The sequence below is a fragment of the Somniosus microcephalus genome, chromosome 4 (assembly GCF_052327205.1).
Source record: "Somniosus microcephalus isolate GS21.2 chromosome 4, FLI_Smic_1.0, whole genome shotgun sequence".
Classification (NCBI taxonomy): Eukaryota; Metazoa; Chordata; class Chondrichthyes; order Squaliformes; family Somniosidae; genus Somniosus; species Somniosus microcephalus.
The window spans coordinates 39,163,136-39,188,201 of NC_140990.1; the positions used below are offsets into that span (position 1 = coordinate 39,163,136).

General features: G+C 49.3%; 1 protein-coding gene and 1 pseudogene across 1 annotated transcript; both read left to right on the plus strand.

Moving 5' to 3' along the window:
* Window positions 1-24,839, plus strand: part of LOC147118673 (uncharacterized) — a 55,779-nt pseudogene extending 30,940 nt beyond the window's left edge.
* On the plus strand, window positions 15,831-16,528 carry LOC147118675 (uncharacterized). The gene has a single exon (XM_085984539.1). The coding sequence runs from the start codon at window positions 15,922-15,924 to the stop codon at window positions 16,525-16,527; it is 606 nt and encodes a 201-aa protein (XP_085840665.1). The 5' UTR covers window positions 15,831-15,921; the 3' UTR covers window position 16,528.
* Window positions 24,840-25,066: the final 227 nt, after the last annotated feature.

Genomic DNA, 25,066 nt, shown 5'->3' on the forward strand with positions numbered 1-25,066 from the left:
GAGGGGCTGAATGGCCTCCTCCTGTCCTATGTTCCTAACTCGTGATTTGTAAAGGTTTAGTGTAACTTCCTTGTTTTTGTATTCAATGGCCATATTTACAAAGCCAAGTATCCCATACGCTTTCTGAACCGCCTCACCAACTTGCCGTGGCACTTTCAAAGATTTGTGAATATGCACCCCCAGGTCCCTCTGCTCTTGCACCCCCTCAAAATAGTCCTATTTAGATTATACGTCCTCTCCCTGTTGTTTCTCCCAAAGTGCATCAATTCACACTTATCCTCATTTAATTTCATCTGCCTTGTGCCTGCTCATTTCACAGTCTGTCTCTGTCCTCCTGAGGTCTGCTACTACTATGCTCACTATTTACTACGTTGCCAAGTTTTGTATCATCCGTAAGCTTTGAAATTGTACACCTATACCCAAGTCCAGGTCAGTTATATATAACAAGAAAAGCAGTGGTCCTAATGACGACCCCTGTGGGAACCCACTGCATACTTCCCTCCAGTCAGAAAAATATCCCTCAGCACTGCTCACTGTCTCCTCTCCCTTAGCCAATTATATACCCAAATTACCATCAGCCCTTTAATTCCCTGTGCTTCTAATTTCCGAGTAAGTCTCTTGTGTGGTACTTTATCAAATGCCTTTTAAAAGTCCATATATACATCTGCTGCACTACCTTCATCAACCCTCTGTTACTTCATCAAAGAACTCAATCAGGTTAGTCAGACACGATTTACCTTTAACAAATCCATACTGGCTGCCCCTTATTAACCCATGCTTCTCCAAGTGAGAATTAATTTTGTCCTTGACAATGGTCTCTAGTCATTCACCCATCACTGACATTAGACTGATTGGCCTGTAGTTACCAGGTTTATCCCTCTCCCCTTTTTTGAACAGGGGTGTAACATTTGCAATCCTCCAGTCCTCTGGCACCACTCCCATATATCTGAGGGAGATAGAAAGATTGTGGTCGGAGCCTCTGCTATCTCCACCCTAGCTTCCCTCAGCAATCTAGGATGCATCCCATTGGGACCGGGTGACTTGTTAACTTTGAGTGATGACAACCTATTGAGCACCTCCTTTCTATCTATTTTTATCCAATTTCTCTACTCTCCCCTCCTCTACTGCGACATTAACTTCATCCTCTTCTTTTGTGAAGACAGATGCTAAGTACTCATTCAGTACCTCAGCCACGCCCTCTGCCTCGGTATGATGAGCTCCTATTTGGTCCCTAATCGGCCCCACCATTCCTTTAACTATCGTTTTACTTTTCATATGTTTATAGAAGATTTTTAGGTTCTCTTTTATGTTACCCGCTAATCTTTTCTCATATTGTCTCTCTGCCCTTCTTATATTCTGTTACGTTTCCCCCCCGCACTCTCTTTATTCTGCCTGGTTTTTGACTGTATTCTATACCTGACATTTGTTGTAAACCTCCTTTTCCTGTTTTATTTTAACCTCTCTATCCTTTCTCATCCAGGGAGCTCTAGCTTTGGATGCCCCATCTTTCCTCCTTATGGGAATATGCTTGGTTTGCACCCGAAATATCTCAGCCTTGAAGGCCTGCCATTGGTCAGTCACTGTTTTCCTGGACAATCTTTGTTTCCAGTCCACCTGAGCTCGATCCCTTCTCAAATCACTGAAATTGGCTCTCTTCCAGCTGGGTATTTTCACCGTTGATTTTTCTTTGTCCCTTTCCATAACTACTTTAAACCTAATGATATTGCGACCACTGTTAACCAGATCCCTCCTGTCCCAGAACCAATGAGAGACCCTTTAAATGTTCTGACTGTGCAAAGAGGTTTCAGAGTTCATCCAACCTGCTGAGTCACCAGCGAGTTCACACAGATCTTCAAAAAAATGAAGATGTTTTAGAAAGGGTGGCGACACTAAAAGTTCGCAGCCATCTCAGAGTAGTGACCCTTTAATTACAATCTCACAGAACAAGGAAAATCACTGTCCCTTTAACTACCACAAATCCCAGTGTGGAGGAGAGGGGGAGATACGGTCTGTCCCAGTAACTGTCGCAGAACAGAATTAACGACCCTGTCCCATAAGGGCTTGACCCTTCCCCACTCCCTGCTTTTCCCCAAGTGTCTCATCCTTAAAATTCTCATCCTTGTTTTCAAATCCCTCCGTGGCCTCGCCCCTCCCTATCTCTGTAATCTCTTCCAGCCCCACAACCCCCCCAAGATATTTGTGCTCCTCTAATTCCGGCCTCTTGAGCATCCCCGATTTTAATCGCTCCACCATTGGTGGCCGTGCCTTCAGTTGCCTGGGCCCTAAACTCTGGAATTCCTTCCATAAACCTCTCCATCTCTCTACCTCTCTCTCCTTCTTTAAGATGCTCCTTAAAACCTACTTCTTTGACCAAGCTTTTGGTCATCTACCTGAATATCTCCTTATATGGCTCGGTGTCAAATTTTGTTTTATAATGATCCTGTGAAGAGCCTTGGGATGTTTTACTACATTAAAGGTGCTTTATAAATACAAGTGGTTGTTGTTGTTTCCTGAATCTAATAATAAATTCCCCAGAGGGAAAGAAACTTGTACTTTTACTCCCAAATATTAAAAAGTTTGTTCTACAGAAGCATCCAGGTTTATCTGCTTTTATTCATGAATTTTAAAAGCCTATAGTAAAATCTGAGCCAGTGTGTTGTGAGACAAAGAGCCTTGTGTCCAATAAGGGGAACAAAGGCCCACAACCTCCCCTGGCCCCGGGCCCTGAACAAGGGACTGGAGAAACAACAGAAAATGCTGGAAAAACACAGCAGGCCAGGCAACATCCGTGGAGAGAGAGAAATAGAGTCAACATTTCAGGTCGAAACCCTTCGTCAGGACTGAAAAAACACAGGAAATGAAACCGATTAAAAGGCCAGTTTGGGGGCTGGGAAATGGGGATGAAAGAACAAAAGAGAAGTGAAGAGACATTAAGAGGTATTCAAAACCAGACGAGATGGTGATCGGACTAGTGGAGACAAAAGACGGCTCTAGATTAGGTGTGAGATGTTCTGGCAGAATGGGAGACAGCTGCCATGTGGGAGACAGAAAAAAGGCGGAAGAGCACAAAACAGAGGTGTGGATAAAAAATATATATAAAAATGTAATAGGGGCCGAGGTTATGATCTGAAATTGTTGAACTCGATATTAATCCGGAAGGCTGTAAAGTGCCTAATCGGAAGATGAGGTGCTGTTCCTCGAGTTTACGCTGGGTTTCCATGGAACAATGCAAGAGCCCGAGTGCGGTGAGGTCTGAGGGGGAATGGGGCGGTGAATTAAAGTGACAGGCGACCGGAAGCTCGGGGTCACCCTTACGGACTGAATGGAGGTGTTCCGCAAAGCGGTCACACAATCTGCGTTTGGTCTCCCCAATGTAGAAGAGACCATATCATGTGCAGCGAATACAGTATACTAGATTGCGAGAAGTACAAGTAAATCACTGTTTCACCTGGAAGGGGTGTTTGGGGCCCTGGACAGTGGGAAGGGGGGAAGTATAAGGGCAGGTGTTGCATCTCCTGCGCTTGCACGGGAAGGTGCCAGGCGAAGGGGAAGGGGTGCTGGGGGTGATAGAGGAGTGGACTAGGGTGTCTCGGAGGGAGCAGTCCCTACGGAATGCTGAAAGGGGAGGGGAGGGGAAGATGCATTTGGTGGTGGGATCACTTTGGAGGTGGCGGAAATGGTGGAGGATGATCCGTTGAATGTGGAGTCTGGTGGGGTGAAAGGTGAGGACAAGGGGAACCCTATTGTGGTTCCGGGAGGGAGGGGCAGGGGTGAGGGCAGAAGTGCGGGAGATAGAACGGACCCGGTCGAGGGCCATGTCAACCATGGTAGAGGGAAATCCTTGGTTGAGGAAAAAGGAAGACATGTCGGAAGCACTGGTGTGGAAGGTGGCATCATCGGAGCAGATGCGGCGGAGATGGAGAAACTGGGAGAATGGAATAGAGTACTTACAGGAGGCGGGGTGGGAGGAAGTGTAGTCCTCCAGGTAGCTGTGGGAGTCAGTGGGCTTGTAGTGAATGTGTAGTCAATAACCTATTCCCAGAGATGGAGACAGAGAAGTCGAGGAAGGGAAGGGAAGATTCAGAGATGGATCATGTGAAGGTGAGGGAAGGGTGGAAATTGGAGGCAAATTGAATGAAATTGTCTAGTTCAGGGTGAGAGCAGGAACCGGCACCGATACAGTCATCAATGTACCATAAAAAGAGGTGAGGGAGGGGACCCGAGTAGGACTGGAACAAAGAGTGTTCCACATATCCCACGAAAAGGCAGGCATAGCTATGACCCATGCGAGTACCCATAGCAACACCTTTGATTTGGAGGAAATAAGTGGAGTCAAAGGAGAAGTTGTTCAATGTGAGAACAAGTTCAGCCAGCGGAGGAGGGTGGTGGTGGATGGGGACTGGTCGGGCCTCTGTTCAAGGAAGAAGCGGAGCGCCCTCAGGCCATCCTGGTGGGGGATGGAGGTGTAGAGGGATTGTATGTCCATGGTGAAAAGGAGGCGTTTGGGGCCAGGAAACTGGAAGCAAAGTGGCGGAGGGCGTCTGAAGAGTCGCGGATGTAGGTGGGAAGAGACTGGACAAGGGGAGAAAAGATAGAGTCGAGATGGGAAGAGATAAGTTCCGTGGGGCAAGAACAGGCTGAAACGATGGGTCTGCCAGGGCAGTCCTGTTTGTGGACCTTGGGAAGGAGGTAGAAGCGGGCTGTGCGGGGTTGGGTAACTATGAGGTTGGCGGCCGTGGGGGGGAAGATCTCCAGAGGAGATGAGGTCAGTGACAGTCTTGGAAACTGTGGCTTGATGTTCGGTAGTGGGGTCATAGTCCAGGTGAAGGTAGGAGGAGGTGTCGGAGAGTTGGCGTTCAACTTCCGCTAGGTAGAGGTCGGTTCGCCAAACAACAACAGCACCACCCTTGTCAGCAGGTTTAATGACAATGTCGGGTTGGATCTGAGAGAATGGAATGCTGCAAGTTCAGAGGGAGGTGGGTTGGAGTGAGTGAGGGGGGCAGAGAAATGGAGATGGCCGATGTCGCGGTGGCAGTTAGCGATGAAAAGATCTAGAGAGGGTAAGAGGCCAGGGGGAGGGGTCCAGGTAGAACGAGAATTCTGAAAGTGGGAGAAAGGGTCAGCCATGCGGGGGGAAGACTCCTGGCCAGAGAAGTGGGCACGGAGGCGAAGGCAGCGGAAAAAGAGTTCAGCATCATGCCGAGCTCGAAATTCATTGAGGTGGGGGCGTAAGGGGATGTAGCTCAGGCCTTTGCTGAGGACTGATCGTTCGGGGTCAGAGAGGGAAAGATCAGAGGGGATAGTGAAAACACGGCAGGGGGTGAGATTGGGAGAAGGGGGGGTCAGAGGAACGTGAAGGAGAAGAAGGTTCCGGAGGGGCATTGGTGTCCAAGAGTTGATGAAGCTTGCGATCCTTGACATCAGAAAGGAAGAAAAAAAGTTTTTGTTGAAGTGTCGGATGAAATGGAACTGTGGACCCAGATAGCTTTGAGATAGTGTGTGTGGGTGCTGCTGAACAGAGAGGTCGAGAGTGTTCATGTGGCGCCGCATGGCATTGAGGGTGGATCTCGATGCAGCGAGAGCAGTAGTTCGAGGAACGATGAATATCTTGCAGATATTTGTAATCCTGGGTGGATCTGAAACACAAAGGGTGGAAGTTTAGTTGGAATCCACGTGGAATAAGTCGGAACCGGAGACAGTTGCTGAGGAAAGAGATGTGGCTGTGAAACTGAGTCTTGGCAGATACCTGATCAAACACGAGAAGGGAAACTGAAAGCAATGACGATGAACAAGGTTGAAGAGACAAACGGAAATCCCGTCAAAGAGAAGAGCAGAACTTCTTCAAGGTGGGCATTCCTGGAAGAGAAGTGACAGTGAACCAAACACTGGACACAGTCCTTCAGGGCCACACTGAGAGGGGCAAACGGCACTTTGGTCTTTCTCGTCTCTCTTCACTGACAGCAAAGTCTCCGTGTGGGTTAATCTTGAGGCGTGTAAGAAATGTGTCCCAGCCGCTCTCTTCCATGGTTCAGAGCTCCTAGGCACGGAACTGAAGGCTCCTTTACAACTGTGTTTAGAGTCAGGAAGAACAACGGTGAATGCTGGGAACATGCTGTCAAATCAGAGATTGGTGTAAAACTGCGATCTGTTCCTGACTGAAAGACAAACAGCAGGTTTAAGTTTCCAGTCTAAATATGGAATTATTCTGTGAAGGTTTAAAGTGTTTATCTGACAGTTCTGATTCTACCATTTTAAGGCAGGCATCAACTCGATTAAAGTAAGTTGGTTAAAGTCTGTATTAAAATAGCAGACGGAGGAGTTCACAGGAGCCTGTTAACTGCTGGTACAATCATACAACAGGCATTTGATCTCCAGATAAACCTGCAGTGTGTTTCCAGGAATTCCCGGTTTTATTGATGTGTGTGTGTTAGACACCAGGATAAATAAAAATACAAGACCCGGAACATCCATGGGGGTGCGATCCCGACAGTTACTCTGGGATCACTCCAACTTCGGAACTCCACCACTGACCCTTCTGAAGGGTGTTTAAAGAGATGGGACGGTGCTCTGTGAGCCCCTTGCCTGTATCATCAACAGTTCCATAGAGTCAGGGATTGTTCCCTGAGATTGGAAGGTAGCTCACCTCGCTCCCATTTTCCAAATCGAGGACAAATCAGAGCCAGGGAACTACAGGCCCATCAGTGTGACCTCGATCACAGGGAAGATGTTTGAAGGGATCCTGAGAGATGCTGTTTATGATCACCGGGGAAAGGGAAGGGGCTGTTAGAGAGACACAAGAACATAAGAACATAAGAAATAGGAGCAGGAGTAGGCCAATCGGCCCCTCGAGCCTGCTCCACCATTCAATAAGATCATGGCTGATCTGATCCTAACCTCAAATCTACTATCACTCTACATCCCACCTGAACCCATGTGATCGCCTGGGAGAGGTGAAAAACCAGATAAAAAACCCAATGGCCAATTTGGGGGAAAAAATCTGGGAATTTCATCTCCGACCCATCTAGGCAATCGAAACTCGTTCAGGAGATCACTGTCCCTATATTTTCTACAGTACTTACCTTCTGTAAAAGGTGATCTCCACCCCAGCCAGGAACAGGAATAGAACCATCTCCTGAAATCTAACATAGAATTAGAACACAAGAAGTAGGAGCACAACCAGGCTACACGGCCCCTGGGCCCACTCCGCTACCCACAGGGCCATGACTGTTCCGAACCTAGACTCATGTCCAATTTCCTGCCCGCTCCCCGTAACCCCTAATTCCCTTTACTTCTAAGAAACTGTCTATTTCTGTTTTAAATTTATTTAATGATGTAGCTTCCACAGCTTTCTGGGGCAGCAAATTCCACAAACCTACCATCCTCTGAGTGAAGAAGTTTCTCCTCATCTCAGTTTTGAAAGAGCAGCCCCTTATTCTAAGACTATGCCCCCTAGTTCTAGTTTCACCCATCATCGGGAACATCCTCACCGCATCCACCCGATCAAACCCCTTCACAATCTTATATGTTTCAATAAGATCGCCTCTCATTCTTCTGAACTCCAATGAGTAGAGTCCCAGTCTACTCAACCTCTCCTCATATGTCCACCCCCTCATCCCCGGGATTAACCGAGTGAACCTTCTTTGCACTGACTCGAGAGCAAGTATGTCTTTTCTTAAGTATGGACACGAAAACTATATGCAGTATTCCAGGTGCGGTCTCACCAATACCTTGTACAACTGCAACAATACCTCACTGTTTTTATATTCTATCCCCCTAGCAATAAAAGCCAACATTCCATTGGCCTTCTTGATCACTTGCTGCACCTGCATACTAATGTTTTGAGTTTCGTGCACCAGGACCCCCAGATCCCTTTGTACTACAGTACTTTCCAGTTTCTTGCCATTAAGATAATAACTTGCTCTATGATTTTTCCTGCCAAAGTGCATAACCTCACACTTTCCAGTATTGTATTCCATCTGCCAAATCTCTGCCCACTTACTTAGCCTGTCTATGTCCCTTTGCAGGTTTTTTATGTCCTCCTCACTCACTACTTTCCTTCCCATCTTTGTATCATCTGCAAACTTTGATATGTTACACTCGGTCCCCTCCTCCAAATCGTTAATATAGATTGTAAAGAGTTGGGGACCCAGCACTGACCCCTGCAGAACACCACCAGCTACTGATTGCCGGTCTGAGAATGAACCATTTATCCCAACTCTCTGTTTTCTGTTAGATAGCCAATCTTCCACCCATGCCAGTATATTACCCCCAATCCTGTGATTTTTTACCTTGTGCAGTAATCTTTTGTGCAGCACCTTGTCAAATGCCTTTTGGAAGTCCAAATACACCACATCCACTGGTTCCCCTTTATCCACCCTGTTTGTTACGTCCTCAAAGAATTCGAGCAAATTTGTCAAACATGACTTCCCTTTCATAAAACCATGCTGATTCTGTACGATTAAATTATGCTTATCCAAATGTCCTGTTACTGCTTTCTTAATAATGGACTCCAACATTTTACCAACCACAGATGTTAGGCTAACTGGTCTTTAGTTTCCAGCCTTTTGTCTACTTCCCTTTTTAAATAAGGGTGTTACATTAGCAGTTTTCCAATCTGCTGGGACCTTTCCTGAATCCAGGGAGCTTTGGAAAATTACCACTAATGCATCCGCAATCCCTACCGCGACTTCTCTCAAGACCCTAGGATGTAAGCCATCAGGTCCAGGGGATTTATCCGCCTTTAGTCCCATTATCTTACCGAGTACCACCTCCTTAGTGATTTTAATCGTGTTTAGCTCCTCCCCCACTATAGCCCCCTGTTTGTCCAGTGTTGGGATATTTTTAGTGTCCTCTACTGTAAAGACTGATACAAAATATTTGTTCAGCGTTTTTGCCATCTCCATGTTCCCCACCACTAATTTCCCGGTCTCGTCCTCTAAGGGACCAACATTCACTTTAGCCACCCTTTTTCTTTTTATATAACTGTAGAAACTCTTGCTGTCTGTTTTTATATTTTTTGCTAGTTTACTTTCATAATCTATCTTCCCTTTCTTAATTAATCTTTTAGTTATTCTTTGCTGGCTTTTAAATGCTTCCCAATCTTCTATCCTCCCACTAGATTTGGCTACTTTATATGCCCCTGTTTTCAGTCGGATACTATCCTTTATTACTTTACTTAGGCACGGATGGCTGTCTTTTCTTTTATGCCCCTTTTTCCTCAGTGGAATATATTTTTCTTGAAAGTTGTGAAATATCTCCTTGAATGTACACCACTGCTCATGTACTGTCTTACACTTTAATCTATTTTCCCAGTCCACTTTAGTCAACTCTGCTCTCATACCTTCACAGTCTCCTTTATTTAAGCTTAGTACGCTGGTTTGAGATCCAACTCTCTCACCCTCCAACTGAATTTGGAATTCAACCATGTTTGGTCACTCATTCCAAGGGGATCCTTTATTAGGACATTTTTTATTAATCCTGTCTCATTACACAGGACCAGATCTAAGATTGCCTGCCCCCTGGTTGGTTCAGTAACATACTGCTCAAGGAACCCGTCCCTAATGCACTCTATGAACTCTTCCTCAAGGCTGCTCTGCCCAATTTGATTTGTCCAGTCAATATGAAAGTTAAAATCCCCCATGATTATAGCTGTTCCCTTATTACAAGCCCCAACTATTTCCTGATTTATACTCCGACCAACAGAGTTGCAACTGTTAGGAGGCGTTTAGACTACGCCCACTCGTGAATTTTCCCCCTTATTATTCCTTATCTCCCCCCAAACTGTATCACTATCCTGATCCTTTGACCCAATATCATTTCTCACTATTGCAGTGATTCCATCCTTTATTAACATAGCCACCCCACCTCCCTTTCCTTTCTGTCTGTCCTTCCTAATTGTCAAATACCCCTGGATGTTTAGTTCCCAGTCATGGTCACCTTGCAGCCATGTTTCTGTAATGGCCACCAGATCATACCCATGTGTAGTTATTTGTACCGTCAACTCGTCTATTTTGTTACGAATGCTGCGTGCATTCAGATAAAGAACTTTTAAATGTGTTTTGTAACAACTTATTTATGCTTTTACCCCCTTTACTACTTTACCTTTATCTTTATACATTCTGTCCATTCCTGACACGTTCTGGTTTTTAATTCCCCCACTGCTACCTTGCTCTATTGCCTTCTCCACTGACATTTTTATTTTTTGCTCTCTTGAAACCTCCCCCCCACTAATTAGTTTAAAGCCCTCTCTACAGCCCTAGTTATTCAATTCACCAGGATTCTAGTCCCAGCACTGGCCAAGTGAAGCCCGTCCTAACGGAACAGCTCTCTCCTGTCCCAGTGCTGGTGCCAGTGTCCCAAGAAGCAAAACCCATTTCTCCCACACCAGTCTTTGAGCCACACATTTTACTCTCTGATTTTATTTACCCTAGCCAAATTTGCTCGTGGCTCAGGTAATAGTCCAGAGATTATTACCCTCGAGGTTCTGTTTTTTAATTTGTCCCCTAGCCGCTCATACTCCCTCAGCAGAACCTCTTTCCTTGTCCTATCTATGTCGTTGGTACCAACATGGACCATGACAACTGGATCCTCCCCCTCCCACTCCAAGTTTCTCTCCAGCCCAGAGGAGATGTCCTTAACCCTGGCACCGGGAAGGCAACACAGCCTTCGGGACTTTCGCTCTCGGCTGCAAAGAACCCTATCTATCCCCCTAATGATACTGTCCCCTACCACTACAACATTTCTTTTTCCTCCCCCGACTTGAATGGCCCCCCGCTCCATGGTGCTGTGGCCAGGTTGCTCATCCGCCCTGCAGTCCCCGTTCCCGTCCCCACAGGGAGTAAGAGCCTCGAACCTGTTGGACAAGAGCAAGGGCTGCGGCTCCTCCAACACTACCTCCTGGATCCCCGTACCTGCCTCACTCATTGTCACACCCTCCTGTCCCTGACCACGGAATACATCTGAATTAGTTAATCTAATTGGTGTGACTACTTCCTGGAACACAGAGTCCAGGTAACTCTCCCCCTCCCTGATGTGTCGCAGTGTTTGAAGCTCGGACTCCAGCTCATCAACACGGAGCCGGAGTTCCTCGAGCAGCCAACACTTACTGCAAATGTGATCACTGTGAACATCAATGGTGTCCACCAGCTCCCACATATTGCAGCAGTAACACATCACCTGCTCTGCCATTCTATGTAATTAATTAAATTTATTATTATTATTTTTAAATGCCCTCTGCCCCGATTCTAGATGATGAATATCACACCTCTATTTAATTGAACTTACCAACTTATAAATGTTTAAAAGGGAAGGAAAAGTACTCACCAACCAGCCAATCACCTACCAGCTTGGCTGTGATGTCACTTTTGAATTCTGACCTCCCCTTGGAATGTTGCCTGTGGAGCCTGTTTAGGCTGCCTCGCCTCGCCGCTCCGACTCGACTCGACACCCGCTGCTGCTCCCGGCTGTCTCGCCTCGCCGCTCCGACTCGACACCCGCTGCTGCTCCCGGCTGCCTCGCCTCACCGCTCCGACTCGACACCCGCTGCTGCTCCCGGCTGTCTCGCCTCGCCGCTCCAACTCGACTCGACACCCGCTGCTGCTCCCGGCTGTCTCGCCTCGCCACTCCAACTCGACTCGACACCCGCTGCTGCTCCCAGCTGTCTCGCCTCGCCGCTCCGACTCGACTCGACACCGGCTGCTGCTCCCGGCTGTCTCGCCTTGCCGCTCCGACTCGACTCGACACCCGCTGCTGCTCCCGGCTGTCTCGCCTCGCTGCTCCGACTCGACACCCGCTGCTGCTCCCGGCTGCCTCGCCTCGCCGCTCCGACTCGACACCCGCTGCTGCTCCCGGCTGCCTCGCCTCGCCGCTCCGACTCGACTCGACACCCGCTGCTGCTCCCGGCTGTCTCGACTCGCTGCTCTGACTCGACTCGACACCCGCTGCTGCTCCCGGCTGCCGCACCTCGCTGCTCCGACTCGACTCGACACCCGCTGCTGCTCCCGGCTGCCTCGCCTCGCTGCTCTGACTCGACTCGACACCCGCTGCTGCTCCCGGCTGCCTCACCTCGCCGCTCCGACTCGACTCAACACCCGCTGCTGCTCCCGGCTGCCTCGGCTCGCTGCTCCGACTCGACACCCGCTGCTGCTCCCGGCTGTCTCGCCTCGCTGCTCCGACTCGACTTGACACCCACTGCTGCTCCTGGCTGTCTCGCCTCGCTGCTCCGACTTGACTCGACACCTGCTGCTGCTCCCGGCTGCCTTGCCTCGCTGCTCCGACTCGACTCAGCACCCGCTGCTGCTCCCGGCTGCCTCACCTCGCTGGTCCGACTCGACTCGACACCCGCTGCTGCTCCCGGCTGTCTCGCCTCGCTGCTCCAACTCGACTCGACACCCGCTGCTGCTCCCGGCTGCCTCGCCTCGCTGCTCCGACTCGACTCGACACCCGCTGCTGCTCCCGGCTGCCTCGCCTCGCTGCTCTGACTCAACTCGACACCCGCTGCTGCTCCCAGCTGTCTCGCCTCGCTGCTCCGACTCGACTCCGCACCCGCTGCTGCTCCCGGCTGCCTCGCCTCGCTGCTCCGACTCGACTCGACACCCGCTGCTGCTCCCGGCTGCCTCGCCTCGCTGCTCCGACTCGACTCGACACCCGCTGCTGCTCCCGGCTGTCTCGCCTCGCTGCGCCGACTCGACTCGACACCCGCTGCTGCTCCCGGCTGTCTCGCCTTGCTGCTCCGACTCGACTCGACACCCGCTGCTGCTCCCGGCTGTCTCGCCTCGCTGCTCCGCTCGACTCGACACCCGCTGCTGCTCCCGGCTGTCTCGCCTCGCTGCTCCGACTTAACTCAACACCCGCTGCTGCTCCCGGCTGCCTCGGCTCGCTGCTCCGACTCGACTCGACACCCGCTGCTGCTCCCAGCTGTCTCGACTGGGCCTCGCCTCTCTCTGCTCCGCCTCCGCGATGTCTGCTAATCCTGAGACCAAACTCTCAAAGGCACTCTCTGCTGCTAGCACTCCGTCCTGCTTGCACTAACACTGGTCTTTTAATACTTTTTATAAAACACTGGTTGAAACATAGAAACATAGAAACATAGAAGATAGGAGCAGGAGTAGGCCATTCGGCCCTTTGAGCCTGCTCCGCCATTCAATGAGATCATGGCTGATCATCCAAATTCAGTACCCTGTCCCTGCCTTTTCCCCATATCCCTTGATCCCTTCAGCCTCAAGAAATATATCCAACTCTTTTTTGAATATATTTAATAAACTGGCCTCCACCGCCCTCTGTGGCAGAGAATTCCACAGGTTCACCACTCTCTGGTGAAGAAATTCCTCCTCATTTCAGTCCTAAATGGCTTACCCCTTATCCTTAGACTATGACCCCTGGTGCTGGACTCCCCGGCCATCAGAAACATCCTTCCTGCATCTAGTCTGTCCAGACCTGACAGAATTTTATAGGTTTCGATGAGATCCCCTCTCAATCTTCTAGACTCCAGTGAGTATAAGCCCAATCGACACAATCTCTCCTCATACGTCATTCCTGCCATCCCAGGTATCAGCCTGGTGAATCTTCGCTGCACTCCCTCCATGGCAAGAACGTCCTTCCTCAGTTAAGGTGACCAAAACTGCACACAATACTCAAGGTGCGGTCTCACCAAGGCCCTGTACAACTGTAGCAAGACATCCTTGTTCCTGTACTCGAACCCTCTTGCTACGAAGGCCAACATACCATTTGCCTTCTTAACCGCCTGCTGCACCTGCATGCTTACCTTCAGCGACTGGTGCACAAGGACGCCCAGGTCTCTTTGCACTGCCCCTTCTCCCAATCTATTGCCATTCAAATAATAGTCTGCCTTCCTGTTTTTGCCACCAAAGTGGATAACCTCACATTTATCCACATTATAGTGCATTTGCCATGTTTCTGCCCAATCACCCAACCTGTCCAAATCGTACTGGAGTTTCCTGACATCCTCCTCGCAGCTTACCCTCCCGCCCAGCTTTGTGTCGTCTGCAAATTTGGAGATATTACATCCAATTCCCTCGTCCAGATCATTAATATATATTGTGAACAGCTGGGGTCCTAGGACCGATCCTTGCGGTACCCCACTAGTCACTGCCTCTGAGAACCACTGAGAACCAGAGGACACAGATTTAAGGTGATTGGCAGAAGAATCAAAGGCGACATGAGGAAAAACTTTTTTATGCAGTGAGTGGTTAGGATCTGGAATGCACTGCCTGAAAGGGTGGTGGAGGCAGATTCAATCATGGCTTTCAAAAGGGAATTGCATAAGTATCTGAAGTAAGAAATTTGCAGCGTTACGGGGAAAGGGCGGGGAGTGGGACTCGCTGAAGTGGTCTTGCAGAGAGCCGGCACGGGCTCGACGGGCCGAATGGCCTCCTTCTGTGCTGTAACCATTCTATGATTCTATAAAATATTAGAAAGTTTGTGCCACAGAAGCACGAGGTTTATCTGCTTTTATTGATGAATTTAAAAAGTCTCTATTAAAACCTGAGCCAGTGTGTTGTGAGACAAAGAGCCTTGTGTCCAATAAGGGGAATAAAGGCCCACAGCCTCCCCTGGCCCCGGGCCCTGAACACGGGACTGGAGAAACTCGCTGCCCTGCGGATCAGACAATCAGACGGCGCTAGTCCCGCCCCTCGGGCTCCCCGATTGGTTGGAGGACCCGCCGCCGGCTCGCTCCTCCAGTCCCGCCCCGTTCGCTCCCTATTGGTCGGAAGCTCCCGTCAATCAGGCCGCGGGCCCGGGTGACGTCTCCCCGCAGAGAGCTCGAGACCGTCTAAGTGATGGCGCTCGGACCGGGGCCTCGCGGACTCTCAGGTTTTTCTATTTCTCTTTATTCTCTCCCGATCCACCCCGCACGATTCTCCACCCAATTCGGAGCGGAGAAAACTCACTTTGCGTCACCGATCGCGACTCTGTAACCGACACAAGGCCTTTTCCGGAATGCCCCGCGCAGGATCCGAATGCGCAAGTGGGGTCGGGCTTGGTCTCCTCTGTGCATGCGCGGTTATTACCCTTGGTGACCGGGAGGTGTCGCTGTGTAGGACTCGGCACAAAACGCCGACCCGCGTGCGCATGCGCGGACTATCGTCTGTCAATCAACCATCAGCCAGAAGAGGTCGCTGGTGAGACCAGTGAAGAAAGAAAGACTTGCATTTATATAGCGCCTTTCACCACCACCGGACGACCCAAAGTGCTTTACAGCCCATGAAGTACTTTTTGGAAATGTTGTCACTGTTGTAATGTAGGAAACGCGGCAGTCAAATAGCGCACAGCAATGTGATAATGACCAGATAATCTATCATTTTGTTACATTGATTGAGGGATAAACATTTGCTTGGACACCAGGGGCAATTCCCCTGCTCTTTCCCACATTACAACAGTGACTACACTTCATTGGCTGTAAAGCACCTCCCTGGCGGCTGAGGCGAAACACCGACTCGCCCCCACCTGAGCCGCGCACGCGTACCAGATGTTGCAGCTTCGCATGCGCGCCCGATGTTCCAACTGCGGGGTTTTGCGCGCTGAGCATGCGCGTTCTGGACCGATCAGGACGGGCATTTGTGGAGCAGGAGGGAGAGCACGGGGGCCATGAGGTGCAAGCGCGGGACTCAGAGTCAACAGCGCTTTCTGCAGCGCCGGGGCTTGTGGGTATTACAGTCGCCATTACTGCTGATCCTTTCAACCAACCTGTGCAGCAGCTGGGGCCTGAAAATCAGCTTCACTGCCCCTAGGTTCAGAAAGGGGAAAATTAAACAACAGTTTGCCTCTGATCCTTTTCTGATCTCAATTTACAGGGTTATAGAAGTGGAGCAGTTACAGGCGGTAAGCTCAGACCAAACATCACGTCAAGATCTGACAGAGTCGCTCGATTCATCCGGACCTGAATATCATCGGCCTTTGCACATGGAAGGAGAAAGCAGCGATCGCAGTGATGACAAACCGCACACGTGTTCGGTGTGTGGACGCGGATTCAGCCGATTGCCTGACCTGGCAAGACACATGCACCATCACACTGGGGAGAAACCGGGTAAAGGATTCAATTCCCCGTCTGCATTGAAAGTTCAATGGTGCAGTCGCACCAGGGACAGTCCGTTCACCTGCTCCATGTGTGGAAAGGGATTTGTTTGTTCATCCCACCTGCAAACACACCAGCGAGTTCACACTGACGAGAGACCATTTCAGTGTTCTGACTGTGGGAAGAGCTTTAAAAGCCTTGGGGAGCTGAAGCGACACCAGCGAGTTCACACTGGGGAGAGACCATTTAGCTGTTCTGACTGTGGGAAGAGCTTTAATATCCCCCAGGAGCTCAAGCGACACCAGCGAGTTCACACTGGGGAGAGGCCATTCACCTGCTCCAAGTGTGGGAAGGGATTCACTCAGTCATCCAACCTGCAGAGACACCAGCGCCTCCACACTGGGGAGAGGATATTCATCTGCCCCGAATGTGGGAAGGGATTCACTGATTCATCCACCCTGCAGACACACCAGCGAGTTCACACTGATGAGTGACCCTTTAAATGTTCTGACTGTGGGAAAAGCTTTAATAACTCCGGGCGTTAAAGTTGCCAAGGAGGATCAGCTTGTCGCCCGTTGGGACTCGGGTCAGGGATTGTTCAATGCTGGAGTAGAATTCCTCTTTGGTCTCATCTGTGGCTTCCAGTGTTGGGGCGTACGCACTGATGACCGTAGCACACTTGCTCCGGGCTAGGGTGAGCCGAAGAGTCATGAGGCGCTCGTTTATACCGCTAGGAGAGTCTCTGAGACGCCCAACTGGTTCATTTTTTATGGCGAAGCCTGCCCCATGGAGGCGGCGTTCTTCTTTAGGTTTGCCTTTCCAGAAGAAGGTGTAGCCACCACCTTGCTCCTTGAGCTGGCCTTCCCCTGCCCGCCGGGTCTCACTTAGGGCGGCGATGTCAATGTCGAAACATCTGAGCTCCCGGGCAACGATGGCAGTACGGTGTTCCGGTCTGTCACTGTTGGGGTTGTCCATGAGGCTGCTGACGTTCCAGGTCCCGAACTTCATTTTAAAGGGTGGGAGATGCCTGTGTGTGAATTCTTTTAACGTGGGGTGGCCATTGCACACCAGCTACCACACGGGGAGGTGTGATCGGCAGAGAGGGGTTAGGGAAAGCCAACTCCAACGGTACCCTCCTCCTGTCGAAATGATTAGAACATGGCCTTGTCATAACCAACACCATGTTCCGTCAGAGAGACAAGTACAAGGCTTTATGGCAGCACCCTCGCTCCAAGCACTGGCATCTGCTGGACTACGTCATCGTCCGAGCGAGGGACCGCAAGGACGTCTGCATCACCCGCGTCATGACAGGAGCTGATGACTGCTGGACAGACCACCACCTAATCCGCTCTGTCATCTCCATCAGCGTAGCCCCAAAACAGCGGCAGCAACAGAAACAATGCCGCAGGAAAATCAGTGCTGGAGCACTCAAAGACCCCGCTAAGAAAGCCCTATTCAGCCTGCGCCTCACAAACAACCTGATGACTCCCAGTGATGCAGAGACACAGAGTGCCCACAGCGTCTGGTCTGCACTCAAGGCCTCCATAATCTGCACCTGTGAAGAGACGCTCGGTCACTCGACCAGGAAACACCAAGACTGGTTTGACGAGAATGACCAGGAGATCCAGGAGCTAATAAGCCGCAAGCGCAAGGCATTCCTGATCTGGACACAGCAACAGACTCGAGAGCAAGAAAGCAGCTCTACAGACGCCTGAAGGCCGAGGTCCAACAAAAAACTCGCAACCTAAAGAACAGATGGTGGGTGGAGAAAGCGCAGGTGATCCAGCAGCTAGCCGACAACCACGTGGATTCTTTAGCGCAGTCAGGACCATCTACGGCCCAAGCACCCAAGGTCTGACCCCACTGTGGGCCAAGAACGGAGAGGTACTGATCAAGGACAGAGAGGCAGTCAGTGCCCGCTGAAAGGAGCACTTTGAAGATCTCCTTAACCGCGACTCTGTCTTCGACGCGAGTGTCCTCAACTCCATCCCGCAGCATGCTACCCACCACCTTCTCAGTACAACCCCAGTCTGGCATGAGGTTGAAAAGGCCATCCGACAACTGAAGAACAACAAGGCCTCAGGAGCAGATGGAATCCCCGCCGAGGCACTAAAGCATGGCAGAGAAGCACTACTGGCGCGAATTCATGAACTCATTTCTCTTATCTGGAAGGAGGAGAGCATGCCAGGGGATCTCAGAGATGCCGTAATTGTGACCATCCTCAAGAAAGGTGACAAGTCCAATTGCGGTAATCACAGAGGAGTTTCCCTGCTGTCAGCCACAGGGAAAGTCATCGCAAGAATCCTCCTCAATCGCCTTCTCTCAGTGGCCGAAGAGCTCCTCCCAGAGTTACAATGCGGATTCTGCCCACTAAGGGGCACAATGGACATGATCTTCACCGCGCATCAATTACAAGAGAAATGCAGGGAACAGCACCAACCGCTATACATTCTTTGATCTCACAAAGGCCTTCGACACTGTCAACCGTGAGGGATTATGGAGTGTCCTCAAATTCGGCTGCCCTCAAAAGTTTGTCACCATCCTCCGCCTGATCCTGACCAACGGTTCCACCACAGACCCAATTCACGTATGAACCGGGGTCAAGAAAGGCTGTGTCATCGCACCAATGCTCTTCTCGATCTTCCTTGCTGCAATGCTTCATCTCACCCTCAGTAAGCTCCCCACTAGAGTGGAGCTGATCTACAGAACAAACGGGGAACCTCCGTCGCCTCAAGTCCAGATCCAAGATCGTTCCATCCTCTGTCGTCGAATTAGAGTATGCAGATGACGCTTGCGTCTGCACTCACTCGGAGGTCAAACTCCAAACCATCGTCAACACCTTCACCGAAGCGTACGAGAGCATGGGCCTTATACTAAACATCCAGAAGACAAAGATCCTCTACCAACCTGCCCCCACCACACAGTTCTGCCCCCCGATTATCAAAATCCACGACAAGGCCTTGGACAACGTGGACCATTTTCCATACCTCGGGAGCCTACTGTCAACAAGGGCAGACGTCGATGACGAAGTCCAACACCGCCTTCAGTGTGCCAGAGCAGCCTGAGGAAGAGAGTGTTTGAAGATCAGGACCTCAAACCCGGCACTAAGCTCATGGTCTACAGTGCAGTAGTGGTACCCGCCCTGCTTTATGCCTCAGAGACATGGACCATGTACAGCAGGCACCTCAAAGCACTGGAGAGGTACCACCAACGCTGCCTCCGCAAGATCCTGCAAATCCATTGGCAGGATAGGTGCACCAACGTCAGTGTTCTCGCTCAGGCCAACATCCCCAGCATTGAAGCTTTGACCACGCTCAATCAGCTCCGATGGACGGGTCACATTGTCCGCATGCCCGATACGAGACTCCCAAAACAAGCGCTCTACTCGGAGCTCCGACACGGCAAGAGAGCCCCAGGTAAGCAGATGAAACGCTTCAAGGACACCCTCAAAGTCTCCTTGAAAAAGTGTAACATCCGCACCGACACCTGGGAATCCCTGGCCCAAGACCACACAAAGTGGAGAAGTATCTGGGAAGGCACTGAACACCTCGAGTCTCTTTGCCGGGAGCAAGCGGAAGCCAAGAGCAGGCAGCGCAAGGAGCGCACGTCAACCCAAGCATCCCACCCACACGCCCCTTCAACCTCTGTCTGCCCCACCTGTGACAGAGACTGTGGTCCCGCACTGGACTCAGCAGTCACCTGCGAACTCATTTTTAATGTGGAAGCAAGTCATCCTCGGTTCCCAGGGACTGCCTAAGAAGAAGAAGAAAAGCTCCGGAGAGTTAAAGCGACATCAACACCTACACACTGGAGAGAAGGCGTTCACCTGCTCCGTGTGTGGGAAGGGAGTCGCTCGGTCCTCCAACCTGCTGGCACATCAGCGAGTTCGCACTGCAGAGAACCCCTTTAAATGTTCTGACTGTGGGAAGAGATTAAAAAGCGCCAGGGATCTGAAGAGACATCAGCGAGTTCACACCGGTGAGAGGGCGTTCACCTGCTCTGAGTGTGGGAAGGGATTCACTGTGTCATCCACCCTGCTGTCACATCAGCTTGTTCACACTGACGAGAGACCCTTTAAATGTTCTGACTGTGGGAAGAGCTTTAAAAGCTCTAAGAGCCTTAAGAGACACCAGCGACTTCACACTGATCACAGAATCTAACAGCACAGAAGGAGGTGATTCGACCCATTGTGTCTGTGCCGGCTCTTTGAAAGAGCTGTCCAATTTAGTCCCAAACCCCAACTTTATCCCCAGAACTCTGCAAACTGGTCCTCTTTAAGTACATGTCCAATTACTGTTTGAAAGTTCCTGTGGAACCTGATTCCAGCATCCTTTCAGATGGGGCGTTCCAGGTCTTAGCAACCCTCTGTGTGAAAACAATTCTCCTCATTTCCCTCTAGTTCTTTTAGCAACTATTTTAAATCTGTGACCTTTGGTTACCGACCCACTTGCCAGAGTGAACAGTTTCTCCCTACTTGCTCGATCAAAACCCCTCATCATTTTGAACACCTCTATTAGGTCTCCTCTTAACCTTCTCTGCTCTAAGGGGAACAATCCCAGCTTCTCCAATCTCTCCACATAACTGAAGTCCCTCATCCATGGTACAGGAAACTTCCTGGTATCCAGCACTGACGGGACCGAGCTGGTTCCAGTCGATCAACACTGCTGGAGAAACCAGCGCTAATGTTAAAACATACAGAGCTTCTGAGCTCCGTCTGAAGCAACAAACCCTGTTGCTTAACAACAGCTTCAAAACAGTCGGCGCAGCTTGCAAGTGTCTCTGTAGCTAAGCAACAGCTTCAGCTAGACGCTTGCCGAGCCACGACTGGAGAAAAAAAGCAACGGAAAGTAAAAAAACTTATCTGAACCGACTCCTGAATTTTGCCGGTGGATAGAGCGTTCCGGACATTTAACCTCCGTTTAAATGAAAGCTTCCTGTACCATCCTGGTCAACCTCCTCTGCACCCTCTCCAAGGCCTTGACATCCTTCCTAAAGTGTGGTGCCCAGAACTGTAAACAAGACTCCAGCTGAGGCCAAAACCCTGCAGCTGTACAAAACCCTGGGTAGACCACACCTGGAGTACTGTGAGCAGTTCTGGGCACAACACCTTAGGAAGGATATATTGGCCTTGGAGGGAGTGCAGCGTAGGTTTACCAGAATGATACCCGGACTTCAAGGGTTAAGTTACGAGGAGAGATTACACAAATTAGGGTTGTATTCCCTGGAATTTAGAAGGTTAAGGTGTGATCTGATCGAAGTTTTCAGGATATTAAGGGGAACAGATAGGGTAGATAGAGAGAAACTATATCCACTGGTTGGGGATTCTAGGACTGGGGACATAGTCTAAAAATTAGAGCCAGACCTTTCAGGAGTGAAATTAGGAAACACTTCTACACACAAAGGATGGTAGAAGTTTGGAACTCTCTTCCGCAAACGGCAATTGATGCGAGATCAATTGTTAATTTTAAATCTGAGATTGATAGGTTTTTGTTAACTAAAGGTATTAAGGGATATGGGCCAAAGTCAGGTGTATGGAGTTAGGTCGCAGATCAGCCATGATCTCATTGAATGACGGAACAGGCTCGAGGGGCTGAATGGCCTCCTCCTGTCCTATGCTCCTAACCAGTGATTTGTAAAGGTTTAGTGTAACTTCCTTGTTTTTGTATTCAATGGCCCTATTTACAAAGCCAAGTATCCCATATGCTTTCTGAACCGTCTCACCAACTTGCTGTAGTACTTTCAAAGATTTGTGAATATGGACCCCCAGTTCCCTCTGCTCTTGCACCCCCTGAAAATAGTCCCATTTAGATTATACGGCCTCTCCCTGTTGTTTCTCCCAAAGTGTATCACTTAAACATAGAAACATAGAAGATAGGAGCAGGAGTAGGCCATTCGGCCCCTCGAGCCTGCTCCGCCATTTAATGAGATCATGGCTGATCATCCAAATTCAGTACCCTCTCCCTGCTTTCTCCCCATATCCCTTGATACCTTTAGCCTCAAGAAATATATCCAACTCCTTCTTGAATATATTTAATGAACTGGCCTCAACTGCCCTGTGTGGCAGAGAATTCCACAGGTTCACCACTCTCTGGGTGAAGAAATTCCTCATCTCAGTCCTAAATGGCTTACCCCTTATCCTTAGTCTGTGACCCCTGGTTCTGGACACCCCGACCATCGGGAACATCCTTCCTGCATCTAGTCAGTCTAGCCCTGTTAGAATTTTATAAGTTTCAATGAGATCCCCTCTCATTATTCTAAACTCTAGCGAATATAAGCCTAAACGACCCAATCTCTCCTCATAACGTCATTCCTGCCATCCCAGGTATCAGTCTGGTGAATCTTCGCTGCACTTTCTCCATGGCAAGAACATCCTTCCTCAGATAAGGCAACCAAAACTGCACACAATACTGAAGGTATGGTCTCACCAAGGCCCTGTAAAACTGTAAAACTGCAGCAAGACTTCCTTGCTCCTGTACTCAAATCCTCTCGCTATGAAGGCCAACATACCATTTGCCTTCTTAACCGCCTGCTTCACACTTATCCTCATTTAATTTCATCTGCCTTGTGTCTGCTCATTTCACAGTCTGTCTCTGTCCTTCTGAAGTCTGCTACGACTAAGCTCACTATTTACTACGTTGCCAAGTTTTGTATCATCCGTAAACTTCAAACTTGTACACCTATACACAAGTCCAGGTCAGTTATATATAACTAAGAAAAGCAATGGTCCTAATCCTGACCCCTGGGGGAACCCACTGCATACTTCCCTCCAGTCAGAAAAACATCCCTCAGCACTGCTCATTGCCTCCTCTCCCTTAGCCAATTATATACCCAATCTACCATCAGCCCTTTAATTCCCTGTGCTTCTATTCCCTGAGTAAGTCTCTTGTGTGATACTTTATCAAATGCCTTTTAAAAGTCCGTATATATAACATCTGCTGCACTACCTTCATCAACCCTCTGTTACTTCATCAAAGAACTCAATCAGGTTAGTCAGACACGATTTACCTTTAACAAATCCATACTGGCTGCCCCTTATTAACCCATGCTTCTCCAAGTGAGAATTAATTTTGTACTTGACAATGGTCTCTAGTCGTTCACCCACCACTGACATTAGACTGATTGGCCTGTAGTTACCAGGTTTATCCCTCTCCCTTTTTTTAAACAGGCTGTAACATTTGCAATCCTCCATCCTCTGGCACCACTCCCATATATCTGAGGGAGATTGAAAGATTGTGGTCAGAGCTTCTGCTATCTCCACCCTAGCTTCCCTCAGCAATCTAGGATGCATCGCATCTGGACCGGGTGACTTGTTAACTTTGAGTGATGACAACCTATTGAGCACCTCCTTTCTATCTATTTTTATCCAATTTCTCTACTCCCCCTCCCCTACTGCGACATTAACTTCATCCTCTTCTTTTGTGAAGACAGATGCTAAGTACTCATTCAGTACCTCAGCCACGCCCTCTGCCTCCATATGATGAGCTCCTATTTGGTCGCTAATCGGCCCCACCATTCCTTTAACTATCCTTTTACTTTTCATATGTTTATAGAAGATTTTTGGGTTCTCTTTTATGTTACCTGCTAATCTTTTCTCATATTGTCTCTTTGCCCTTCTTATATCCTGTTTCAATTTCCCCCGCACTCTCTGTATTCTGCCTGGTTTTTGACTGTATTCTGCACCTGACATTTGTTGTAAACCTCCTTTTTCTGTTTTATTTTAACCTCGATATCCTTTGTCATCGGGAGCTCTAGCTTTGGATGCCCCATCTTTCCTCCTTATGGGAATATGCTTGGTTTGTACCCGAACTATCTCAGCCTTGAAGGCCTGCCATTGGTCATTCACTGTTTTCCTGGACAATCTTTGTTTCCAGTCCACCTGTGCTCGATCTCTTCTCAAATCACTGAAATTGGCTCTCTTCCAGCTGGGTATTTTCACCATTGATTTTTCTTTGTCCCTTTCCATAACTACTTTAAACCTAATGATATTGTGATCACTGTTAACCAGAACCCTCCTGCCCCAGAACCGATGAGAGACCCTTTAAATGTTCTGACTGTGCAAACAGGTTTCAGAGTTCATCCAACCTGCTGAGTCACCAGCGAGTTCACACAGATCCTCAAAGAAAGGAAGATGTTTTAGAAAGGCTGGCGGCACTAAAAGTTCGCAGCCATCTCAGAGTAGTGTCTCTTTAATTACAATCTCACAGAACAAGAAGAATCACTGGCCCTTTAACTACCACAAATCCCTATGTGGAGGAGAGGGGGAGATACAGTCTGTCCCAGTAACTAGCAGAACAGAATTAGCGACCCTGTCCCATTAGGGCTTGACCCTTCCACACTCCCTGCTTTTCCTCAAGTGTCTCATCCTTAGAATTCTCATCCTTGTTTTCAAATCCCTCCGTGTCCTCGCCCCTCCCTATCTCTGTAATCTCTTCCAGCCCCTACAACCTTCCGAGATATCTGCGCTCCTCTAATTCCGGTCTCTTGAGCATCCCCGATTTTAATCGCTCCAGCATTGGTGGCCGTGCCTTCAGTTGCCTGGGCCCTAAGCTCTGGAATTCCTTCCCTAAACCTCTCCATCTCTCTGCCTCTCTCTCCTTCTTTAAGATGCTCCTTAAAACCTACTTCTTTGACCAAGCTTTTGGTCATCTGCCCGAATATCTCCTTATGTGGCTCGATGTCAAATTTTGTTTTATAATGCTCCTGTGAAGAGCCTTGGGATATTTTACTACATTAAAGGTGCTTTATAAATACAAGTGGTTGCTGTTTCCTGAAACTAATAATAAATTCCCCAGAGGGAAAAAAACTTGTCCTTTTACTCCCAAATATTAAAAAGTTTGTTCTGCAGAAGCACGAGGTTTATCTGCTTTTATTGATGAATTTAAAAAGTCTCTATTAAAACCTGAGCCAGTGTGTTGTGAGACAAAGAGCCTTGTGTCCAATAAGGGGAATAAAGGCCCACAGCCTCCCCTGGCCCCGGGCCCTGAAAAAGGGACTGGAGAAACTCGCTGCCCTGCGGATCAGACAATCATCCAG